The sequence below is a fragment of the Theropithecus gelada genome, chromosome 4, assembly GCF_003255815.1.
Source record: "Theropithecus gelada isolate Dixy chromosome 4, Tgel_1.0, whole genome shotgun sequence".
Taxonomy (NCBI): Eukaryota; Metazoa; Chordata; class Mammalia; order Primates; family Cercopithecidae; genus Theropithecus; species Theropithecus gelada.
The window spans coordinates 135,916,929-135,929,012 of record NC_037671.1 but is presented as its reverse complement, the minus strand read 5'-3'; the positions used below and the strand labels follow the sequence as shown (position 1 = coordinate 135,929,012).

The following is a 12,084-nucleotide window of genomic DNA, read 5'->3' as shown; positions in this document are numbered from 1 at the left end:
GCTGAATGAGACTTTGCCTCATAGAGCAGCTGTTTCATTACCAGCAGGTGGGGATAGTTTCAAATTATCCAGGCCCTAATTATCCATATTCTCTCCTGTTCCTCATAAAAAGCCACTTCTTAGTTTGGCTTTGGTTATTTTACTGTTCTGTGAAACTACTTCTGCTGGGTATTCTAGCAAAATAAGAGTTAATAAAATAAGCTCTGCATTTGTTAGCAGAACTTAAAAAATATTTAGGGAAAAATGTTAATCCTTTAACTTATTGATTTTAATTCAGAGGCTATCCATGTTGTTGACAGCATTCAGAAGTCAGCATGATTCTGATTGTAGTTACATTATTTACCCTTTAAGACCTATAAGAAGTCAAGCTACAAAAAATAACAGAATGTCAGAGCCGGAAGGGATTTTGATATTTTTTAGGCCAGCAGTTTTCATACTATTGGGAGATCTTAGAATGTGCCTCAAATGATGCTCATTAAGAACAAATTTCCCTAAGATAAGAAATTTAAGATCTTGCAAGTAGTCAGTAAAGAGCCATGAATTGATATTCAGTGTTTTGATTCCTAACTGATGCTTTCTCTCTACATCAGATTTTATAGTTATTATATGATTCCAGTCAAAGGAAATTTACTTGCAATGTCATTAAAACTTTTGATCACCATTCACTACCTGATACATTCAACAAACATTGGCCAGGCATGCTGACTTATGCTTGAAATTCTGGCACTTTGGGAGGCCAAGGCAGGCAGATTGCTTGAGCCGAGAAGTTCAAGACCAGCTTGGGCAACAAAGTGCAACCCTGTCTCTACAAAAAATTTAAAAATCAGCCAGACATGGTGGTGTGCACCCATACTCCTAGCTACTTGGGAGGCTGTGAGGTGGGAAGATCGCTTGAACCTGGGAGTTCAAGGCTGTAGTCAACCATGATCATGCCACTGCACTCCAGCCTGGGTGACAGAATGAGACCCTGTCTCAAAAACAAGAAACCCAAATGTTTAGTGACATCTGTATGAGGGCAGTTCACAACAGTGTCACCCTGGCAGAATACAAGTAAGTTCTTGAAGGGGGACAAAAAAAAAAGTACCATAGTTTTTGGCCCCACAGTGGGCCAACAATATTTTACTCCTTAGTAATTACTTTCTCTTGTTAAATATAATTTAAATTTATTTATTTTTTTTGCCTTGGAAGGACAACGATGAAAGGTTGAAAAACACTGCTCTTGGGATAATAGGTAATATTTGGTGGAGTGCAAAAGAGTTCCTGGCTGGGCGCAGTCGCTCACGCCTATAATGCCAGCACTTTGGTAGGCTAAGGCGGGCAGATCACCTGAGGTCAGGAGTTTGAGACCAGCCTGACCATATGGGGAAACCCCATCTCTACTAAAAATACAAAATTAGCTGGGTGTGGTGGTGCATGCCTATAATCTCAGTTACTCAGGAGGCTGAGGCAGGAGAATTGCTAGAACCCGGGAGGCAGAAGTTGCGGTGAGCCAAGATTGCACCGTTGCACTCCAGCCTGGGCAACAACAGTGAAACTGTGTCTCAAAAGAAAAAAAAAAAGGCCGGCGTGGTGGCTCACACCTGTAATCCCCGCACTTTGGGAGGCCGAGACAGGTGGATCACCGGAGGTCAGGAGTTCAAGATCAGCCTGGCCAACGTGATGAAACCCCCTCTCTACTAAAAATTTAAAAAATTAGCTGAGTGTGGTGGCACATTCCTATAATCCTAGCTACTCAGGAGGCTGAGGCAGGAGAATCGTTTGAACTTGGGAAGTGGAGGTTGCAGTGAGCCAAAATCGCGCCACTGCACTCCAGCCTGGGCAACAGAGCGAAACTCCATCTCAGAAAAAAAAAAAAGTTCCCAACTGAGAGTGAGGAGACCTGGATTCTCTTTCTAATTATACTCCTAGATGATGGCATAGCCATTAATAAGTCGTTTTGCCTCTCTGAGGCTTAGTTGCCTCTTCATCAAAATGAAGGAAATCTGATAGATGAAGGCAAATGACCTTCCAATTATGATGACATTCCAATTATACTTTTAGTTATTCTTAAATGTACAATAAATTATTGTTGACTGTAATCGCTCTGTTGTGCTATCAAATACTAGGTCTTATTCTAACTATATTTTTGTACCCATTAACCATCTGCACATCCCCACACATACACAGTACCTTTCCCAGCCCCTGGCAACCTAGTAGAAAAAGGCCAGGGCGGCGGCTCACACCTGTAATCCCTGCACTTTGGGAGGCCGAGACAAATTATCACCGGAGGAGTGATTGCTCTCTCCATTTTTTTGAGACGGAGTCTCGCTCTGCCCCCAGGCTGGAGTGCACTAGCGTGATCTTGGCTCACTGCAAGCTCCACCTCCGGGGTTCATGCTGTTCTCCTACCTCAGCCTCCCAAGTAGCTGGGACTACAGGCGGCTGCCACCATGTCCAGCTAATTTTTTGTGTATTTAGTAGAGATGGGGTTTCACCGTGTTAGCCAGGATGGTCTCAATCTCCTGACCTCGTGATCCGCCCGCCTCAGCCTCCCAAAGTGCTGGGATTACAGGAGTAGAAACTCATTTTAAAACAGTGTTTCTTATTGTAGGCTAGTCACTTCCATTCTGTCACATGACAAAAAACTTCTGTTCATTCTGTCCAGCCTTCTTGAAGCTTAGCTCCAAATCAAACTGGCCAAAACAGCTTAGATGGATTCAAACAAACTCACATTACTGGGTAAAGTCTCAAATATAGACCCTATAGTAATAACTTTTTTTTTTTAAGTCTCTGTTGCCGAAGCTGGAGCACAGTGGCACAATCTCGGCTCACTGCAACCTACACCTCCCGGGTTCAAGTAATTCTCTTGCCTCATCCTCCCGAATAACTGGGACTACAGGCATGCGCCACCATACCCAGCTAATTTTTGTATTTTTAGTAGAGATGGGGTTTCACCATGTTGGCCAGACTGATCTTGAACTCCTGACCTCGTGATCCACCCACCTCGGCCTCCCAAAGTGCTGGGATTACAGGCATGAGCCACCGCACCTGGCCAATAATAACTTTTAAGATGTGAAGTATATATACCTTTATCATTTTTACGGAATTACAATTTTTGACATGTATAATATGTAATAAAATATAAAAATGTATAGGCCCAGGTTACCAGCTACCATGCCAGTCAAGATATAGAACACTTTTTATCACCGTAAAAAGTTTTCTCATTCTCCCTTTACAGTGTATCCCTCACCCTCACTCCATGCCCTAGACAACCACTTACCTGATTTTTATTACCATAGCTTAATTTTGCCTATTATAAAACTGTATAGAAATATGTGTATGTCCACTGATTTTAAATGTTGCATATGGCCAGGCACAGTGGCTCATGCCTGTAATCCCAGCACTTTGGGCAGATAACCAGAGGTCGGGAGTTCGAGACCAGCCTGACCAACAAGGAGAAACCCTGTCTCTACTAAAAATACAAAGTTAGCCGGGTGTGGTGGCGCATGCCTGTAATCCCACCTACTCGGGGAGTTGAGGCAGGAGAATCGCTTGAACTTGGGAGGTGGAGGTTGCGGTGAGTTGAGATCGCACTATTGCACTCCAGCCTAGGCAACAAGAGAAAAAAAAAAATGTTGCACTCATCATTGCATCTGAACATTTTAAGAATAATAATCTTACATAAAAACAGTTTGACAGTTGCACGTGAAGTTCAACATACCCTTAGCATATGACCCAGCAATTCTACTCCTTTATGCTTATCTTAGAAAAAAGAAAATCTGGCCGGGCGTGATGGCTCACACCTGTAATCCCAGCACTTTGAGAGGCCAAGACAGGTGGATCATGAGGTCAGGAGATCGAGACCATCCTGGCTAACACAGTGAAACCCTGTTTCTACTAAAAATACAAAAAATTAGTAGATCTCCTGACCTCGTGGCGTGGTGGTGGGCCCCTGTAGTCCCAGCTACTCGGGAGGCTGAGGCAGGAGAATGGCGTGAACCTGGGAGGTGGAGCTTTCAGTGAGCCGAGATCGCACCACTGCACTCCAGTCTGGGTGACAGAGCGAGACTCTGTCTCGAAAACGAAAAAGGAAAAGGAAAACCTATGTCCACATAAAAACTTGTGTACAGTTCTTCATTGGAACTTTGTTTGTAATAGTCCAAAACTGCAAAATATCTAAATGTCTATCAGTGAGTGATTGGATAAGCAAATTGTGGTATATCCATACAGTGGAATACTACTCAACAATGGAAACAAACCAGTTGCTGTTATTTTGACACCATGGATGAATTTCAAAATATGCTGAGTGAAAGAAGACAGATATAAAAGAGTATATAAATATAAAAAAAATTTTTGTTTATTTACTTACAGGGTCTCACTATTGCCCAGGCCCATCTCAAACTTCTGGCCTCAAGCAGTCCTTCCACTTCAGCCTCCGGAGTTGCTGGGATTACAGGCAAAAGCTACTACACCCAGCCCATTTATATAAAATTCTTGGAAAAAACCTATCGTAACAGAAAGCAAGTCTTATGTATTGAACCTGGGGCCAGGAATAGACTGAAAAATGATTGCAAAGGAGTACAGGGAGGTCGAGGCTGCAGTAACCAATGATTATGCCACTGCACTTCAGCCTCAGTAATAGAATGAGACCCTGCCTCTTAAAAAAAAAAAATTAAAATCAGATAGTATTGGTATAAATGAGTATCAGATGGCCTATAAAGAAACTACAAAAACCTTCAGATGGTTCAAAGTATAGCCTAGATTGAAGGTCTAATTAACTAAGGCATTTTTGTTCTACCTTAGTGAATGTTAAAATTAATTCAGATTGAGACAATATTTATTTTAAAGACTTAGTAGAGTTGAGTAAACTTTTTTCCTTTCTTTTAATTTTTCATATAGGCTCTCAGGCAAGTACTGTCTCCAATATTAGCAGGAACTTTTTCCAAAGAAACCATCCAAAATGGGACTTAAAAATCCAGTATAAAAACACTTCAGAAATATGAGATTGGTTTATATGGCTAGAAACAAGAATCTTAAAGTCATGTTTCAAGATATCATCCATTTCCACTATTTAATGTCTTTTCACTAGAAATATAAGTGAAGATGAACTTTATAGTCTATCTTACTTAAATATTTATTAACCATTACTTCTGTTGGTGGTCAGGTTGTAGTATACACTGAAATAGAAAAATAGATGCATTTTGTCAGTTATTTTTGAGTATATTTAGTATTGGTATTTTGAGTATATTTTGTATTGGTATTTCTTATTCATATAATTCAATATTACTCATTACCAAATAATATGATCCATTATAGCAAATGAAAAGATTTACAGATATACACGTGTTTGTAATGTCTTTTTTCTGTACGACATGATTACAGATGTTGATTTTCTTCCTTGTGTCTTTTTATGTTTTTTTAACGGTTTTTCAGTTAACATACATTACAGAATATATGTCTTTTGTTTTTTTGTTGTTTTTTTTGTTTTGTTGTGTTTTTTGAGACAGAGTCTCACTCTGTCACCCAGACTGGAGTGCAATGGTGCAATCTCGGCTCACTGAAGCCTCCACCTCCCAGGTTCAAGCAATTCTCCCACCTCAGCCTCCCAAGTAACTGGGACTACAGGAGCACACCACCACGTCGGCTAACTTTTGTATTTTTTTTAGTAGAGATGGGATTTCGCCATGTTGGCCAGGCTGGTCTCAAAATCCTGACCTCAGGTGATCCACCTGCCTCAGCCTCCCAAAGTGCTGGGATTATAGGTGTGAGCCACGGCGCCCGGCCAATGTCTGTCTTTTTTTTTTTTTTCTTTTTTCTTTTTTTTTTTTTTTTTTTTTTTTTGAGACTGAGTCTTGCTCTGTCGCCCAGGCTAGAGTGCAGTGGTGCAATCTCGGCTCACTACAAGCTCCGCCTCCCAGGTTCATGCCATTCTCCTGCCTCAGCCTCTGGAGTAGCTGGGACTACAGGCACCTGCCCCCATGCCTGGCTAATTTTTTTTTTTTTTCTTTTTTTTTTTTTTTGTAGAGACGGGTTTTCACTGTGTTAGCCAGGATGGTCTCGATCTCCTGACCTCGTGATCTGCCCGCCTCGGCCTCCCAAAGTGCTGGGATAACAGGCGTGAGCCACCGCGCCCCGCCCAATGTCTGTCTTTTTTAAGTTGAGTGGTTCTGGCCTTAAGGAAACTTCTCCTATATCACAAGTACATCTTCTATTTTCTTACAATCACACAGTGTCTTATTTTGTGATGTACTTAACTGTGTACCACAGTGGTCCCCAACCTTTTTTTTTGAGATGGAGTCCCAGGCTGCAGTGCAGTAGTGTAATCTCAGTTCACTGCAACCTCTGCCTCCCAGACTCAAGCGATTCTCCTGCCTCAGCCTCCCAAATTCCTGGGATTATAGGCACATGCCACCATGCCTGGCTAATTTTTATATTTTAGTAGAGATGGAGTTTCACCATGTTGGTCAGGTTGGTCTCAAACTCCTGACCTCAGATGATCCACTGCCTTGGCCTCCCAAAGTGTTGGGATTACAGGCGTGAGCCCCTGTGCCTGGACCACAGTGGTCCCCAACCTTTTTAGCACCAGGGATTGGTTTCATGGAAGACAATTTTTCCGCAGACTGGGTGGTTTGGGGATGAAACTATTCCACCTCAGATCATCAGGCATTAGATTCTCATAAGGTGCACACAACCTAGATCCTTCACTTGTGCGCAGTTCTTACAATAGGGTTCATGCTCCTATGAGAATCTGATGCTGCCACTGATCTGTCTGATGTGCCACTGATCACAGACTGACTGGTATCAGTTTGCCGCCTCGGGGTTGGTGACCCCTTGTGTACCACACAAAGCCTTAAATGTCCAGGGATGATCCAGGACTTTCTTGACTCCTGGGATATCTGAGCTGCTCTGTGTGTAGCTAAGTTAGAAATATTGGATGTCTTAAAAGATTTGTAACAAGATATATCATGAGTACACATGGAAAGTAATAAAACAGGAAAGCTTACGTAGGAAGCATCTTAAGAAAGAGTAAATAGGAGAAAGGGAGTTTTCTTTGGCATTAGACAGAGTCATAGCCAGGAGAGTTACTCTTGATAAAATTTTTGTTGTAATGACTTCCTCATTACCTTATTTTTAATCCCCTTAGTATGTTTGTGCTACTGAAAGGAGCCACTAAAGAGCAGTCTTTTAAGATTGGTCAGGAAATTGCCGAAGCTGTAACTGCTACCAATCCTAAACCAGTGAAATTGAAGTTTGAAAAGGTAAGAGGAATGTAATATTAGTAATCACATATAAAACTCACATGTCTTCTAGAGACCTCTGATTTGTTCAGTACATTTTCAGAATCACTGACAGTATATAGGTCTATTAAAGTGTTAAATTTGGGCCAGATGCAGTCGCTCATGTCTGTAATCCTGCTGTGGCCTTGGGAGGCCAAAGCAGGAGGGTTGCTTGAGACCAGGAGTTTGACACCAGCCTGGACAACATAGCCAGACCCCATCTCTACAAAACTTAAAAAGTTAACCAGGCATAGTGGCACACGCCTGTAGTCCCAGCTATTCCAGAGGCTGAAGTGGGAGGATCACTTGAGCCCAGGTGTTCAAGGTTACAGTGAACTGTGATTGACCAGGACACTCCAGCCTGGGGAACAAAGTAAGACCCTGTCTCAAAAAAAAAAAAAAAAAAAAAATTACATTTTAAGTATTTTCTCTTTTGTATAATTTTCCCATAATTTGTTTAGTAATGTATATATGTAAGGAAATGAAAACTTTATTCCAGTAACTATTATTGTGTGACAGATCACCCCAAACTTAATGGTGTAAAACAGCAAACATTTCATTCTGCTCACAGATTTTATGGCTCAGGAATTCAGACAGGGTGCGACTGGAATGGCTTTTCCCTGCTGCACAATATCTAGTTCCTCAGCTGAGAAGACTGTTAGGGGTTAGGGGTAACCCAACCAACAGCAAAAGGCTGAAACCATCTGAAGCTTGCTTACCAATCGTGTCTGGTGATTGATGCTGGCTGCTAGTTGGGACATCAGCCAGAACACCTACCAGTGGCCTTTCACCGGGGCTGCTGGTTTTCCCTCACAACATGAGGGTTGGGTTCTAGGTGTGAACATCCCAAAGAGAAACAGACAAAAGCTGCTTTGTTTTTTATGACCCAGGCTCAAAGTCACAGTGTCACACACCTCCCTAGATTTAAAGGGAGTGAACATAGACCCCACTATTAATAGGAAGAATGTCGAAGTCACAATGGAACAAGACCACATAGGATGGAAGATACATTCTTTCTTTGCAAAACAAAGTTTACCACAAGGACTTTCAACTCTTTTTCACTTACCTTTAGATATCAAATATGTATTTATTTCTTTCTGTATAAAAGATACTTAGCCTAGGAACTGTGTGAAATACAAAGAAACGTAAGACACAGTCCTGCCCTCTAAGAGCCAGAAATCTAAAAGGAAAGGTTAATTTATATAAGCATTCTCTTTTGTTACAAACATAACAGAAAGCAAGATGAGAATAGTCTGCTTAAACACTGTGAGAGCACAAAGGAAAGGAGGAATTGTGTCCTCCTGGGCTGGATAGAGAGACTCCATATAGGAAGTAACGATGAAATGTGACTTGAAAAATGGTTATGTCTTGAAAAATGCTTAGAATTTCAGTAGGCAGACGTGGGGCTGCAATCATTCTGAACAGAAGAAAATGGCATGTATGGAATTGGAAAAGCACAGTATGGAAATACAGGGTAGCAGGAGATAGATCTGGAAAAATAAAGTTGAGACCAGACTATAGACTGTCTTGAATACCAAGGTGAAGTGTTTATACTTTGTTTAGTAAATAAACAAAATGGTAGTGCAAAAGAACAAAATTGGTAGTGCAAGAAAAGGAGTGAGCAAGTGGTAACAACTTAAAGACAATTCATTTTGCTCCCACGTCTTATATCATGAATTTGTTGGGCCCTAAGTCATATTTAGAATTTTCTTAATAATGGATATTTGATTAAAGAAAGCACAGAGACATAAAAATAAAATATTCTTGGTGGGAGAAAAATGGTTAAGAGGCATTTTATTAATTTTACCACAGGTATATTTGCCCTGTGTTTTACAAACAAAAAAGAGGTATGTGGGTTACATGTATGAAACACTGGATCAGAAGGACCCGGTATTTGATGCAAAAGGAATAGAAACAGTCAGAAGAGATTCCTGCCCTGCTGTTTCTAAGGTAAGGTTTATCTATCTTGTCATCATCTGTGAGAAAAAAGTGGCTGAAGTATCTGGTGAAAATATAGCCTGTAGGCCGGGCGCGGTGGCTCAAGCCTGTAATCCCAGCACTTTGGGAGGCCGAGACGGGCGGATCATGAGGTCAGGAGATCGAGACCATCCTGGCTAATACGGTGAAACCCCGTCTCTACTAAAAAATACAAAAAAAAAAACTAGCCGGGCGAAGTGGCGGGTGCCTGTAGTCCCAGCTACTCGGGAGGCTGAGGCAGGAGAATGGCGTGAACCCAAGAGGAGGAGCTTGCAGTGAGCTGAGATCCGGCCACTGCACTCCAGCCTGGGTGACAGAGCAAGACTCCGTCTCAAAAAAAAAAAAAAAAAAAAAAAAAAAAAAGAAAATATAGCCTGTATAATTATATATAACTATAGAAGAAACTACATTAATTTTGAGAATTTTATTTGTAGTGTTTTGTTTTGTTTTTGTTTGTTTGAGACAGGGTCTCACTTTGTCACCTAGGCTGGAGTGCAGTAGTCCAATCCTGGCTCCCTGCAGCCTTGACCTCCTGGGTTCAAGCAATCTTTCTGCCTCAGCCTCATGAGTAGATAGAATTTTATTTCTAATAATTTATTTGATTTTAGTCCTTAAGTTTCTGACTTCCCCCCATACCTTATGTTTTATCAAAATTACTAACAAGCAATACATGAGAGTTTCCTGCCTATTGCCTGGAGATCATATATGTCATATTGTAACAACTCCCAAAAGCAGAACAGGATAAACAAGAGAAACAGACCCAGTGTGGTGGCCCACACCTGTAATCCCAGCACTTTGGGAGGCCAAGGCAGGCAGATCACTTGAGGTCAGGAGTTCGAGACCAGCCTGGCAAACATAGTGAAACCCCATCTGTACTAAAAATACAAAAATTACCCAGGTGTGGTGGCGCATGCCTGTAATCCCAGCTACTCGGGAGGCCGAGGCGTGAGAATTACTTGAACTTGGGAGGCAGAGGCTGCAGAGAGCCAAGATCACAACACTGCACTCCAGCCTGGGCAACAGAGTGAGACTCCGTCAAAATAAAAAAAAAGAGAAACAGAGAGATTGCATAAGTAACATAATCCATTCCAGATTAACTGAACTTTCACTTATTTGGATTATCAAATGCAAATTAGGAAGATTTCCAAACAATTAGCTATAAATTACTCAAATTTCTCAACCATAATAACCATGGTATTTTGGCTTTTTCTTTACTTGGGCCTAAACTCCTTCTATAGCAAAACAAAAATAAATGGTATAAATGGGAATAGCACTCTATATACTGTTTTGTGAGAGCATTAAAAGCATAATGGATTGAATATTATCAATGTATTATGTCATATATATAATATGTGAATTTGGGATTTTTTTCAGCACTATTTCTGGAAGAGATATAATCCAGTACGTTCTTTCTCTGTAGGCAGACTTGTACCCAAGCTAAATTAACAAGATTATTATATAAATATCCATTGGTTCTAGTATTCAGAATAAGACACAGAGCTTTCACCTAGAACTAACTTAAATTTAATCTACTTGGCCAGGCACGGTGGCTCACGCCTATAATCCCAGCACTTTGGGAGGCCGAGGCGGGCGGATCACGAGGTCAGGAGATCGAGACCATCCTGGCTAACACGGTGAAACCCCATCTCTACTAAAACAAAAAAGTAGCCGGGCGTGGTGGCATGCGCCTGTAGTCCCAGCTACTCGGGAGACTGAGGCAGGAGAATTGCTTGAACCCGAGAGGCAGAGGTTGCAGTGAGCCGAGATCATGCCATTGCACTTCAGCCTGAGCGACAAAGCAAGACTCCATCTCGGGGGGGAAAAAAAAAAAATTAATCTACTTACATAAATCCACTGCATGTTGGTTATTTCCTAGTAGAAATTTCCAACACAGAAAATTCTGTCACAGTTATTTATCAACACCATAAAAAGTCAAAAAGGCTGATTTGGATTTGACTGCCTGGTAATCTTTAAACTTCTCTGTGCTGCCTGTGACCGAATCAGGACCCTTTCTATACTGGTAAATAAAAAAACAATACGTGAGCTCGTGTCTGGTTTCTTGTACCTAGAGTGCTTTGACTATTAAAAAAAAAATTGCGTGTTTTATGTTGCTTATCACATAGCAAATGTTAATTTGCATGTCATTCTACATGATTTTCCTCAAACTACATGATATTCTATTTTTAGAAATAGCAAGCTCTATAAAGTCTCAAATAACTTTCAATTTTTAATAATTTTTATTATCCCATCATTGTAAGTAACAGATTATTTAGGTAGGCTAGCAAGTTACCCAGTAGTTACATAATTGAAAGTATAATAACAATGGTGAAACATACTAGGAGATATTTTATCTTTATTTGCATATCTGTTTTGTTTTAAGATACTTGAGCGTTCTCTAAAGCTGCTATTTGAAACGAGAGATATAAGTCTAATTAAACAGTATGTTCAGCGACAATGTATGAAGCTTCTGGAAGGAAAGGCCAGCATACAAGACTTTATCTTTGCCAAGGAATACAGAGGAAGTTTTTCTTATAAACCAGGAGCTTGTGTGCCAGCCCTTGAACTTACAAGGTAATGATACCCTCAGTACCTTGCCAGGATAGTCCTGGGATTCTGCACAGGTCTAGAGTACAATTGTTTCTTTATCTGCGCACATGAAGCCTCACTGAAGGTTAGTGAATACTCCCTCATACTTTGTAAGGTGTGAAGAGGAAATCCTCTTTTGGGCTTTCCTTCAGAAACTTATGCAAAGAAATTGTGACACAGTGCTTGATTCATTTGTTTTTCCCACATCAAAATGATTAGGTAGTCCTTAATATTGTTCTACCGAAGCATTTAGATGGTATCATAT

General features: G+C 40.9%; 1 protein-coding gene across 3 annotated transcripts in view; it reads left to right on the top strand.

Annotated features, from left to right (window-relative positions):
• REV3L (REV3 like, DNA directed polymerase zeta catalytic subunit) overlaps positions 1-12,084 on the top strand; it is a 190,998-nt gene that overhangs the window by 165,465 nt on the left and 13,449 nt on the right. For all 3 annotated transcript variants that reach the window (XM_025381340.1, XM_025381341.1, XM_025381342.1), the window contains 3 exons: positions 7,124-7,238; positions 9,069-9,206; positions 11,614-11,804. In XM_025381340.1, the coding sequence (XP_025237125.1) occupies positions 7,124-7,238; positions 9,069-9,206; positions 11,614-11,804 (444 nt within the window). The remainder of the gene's footprint in view (positions 1-7,123; positions 7,239-9,068; positions 9,207-11,613; positions 11,805-12,084) is intronic.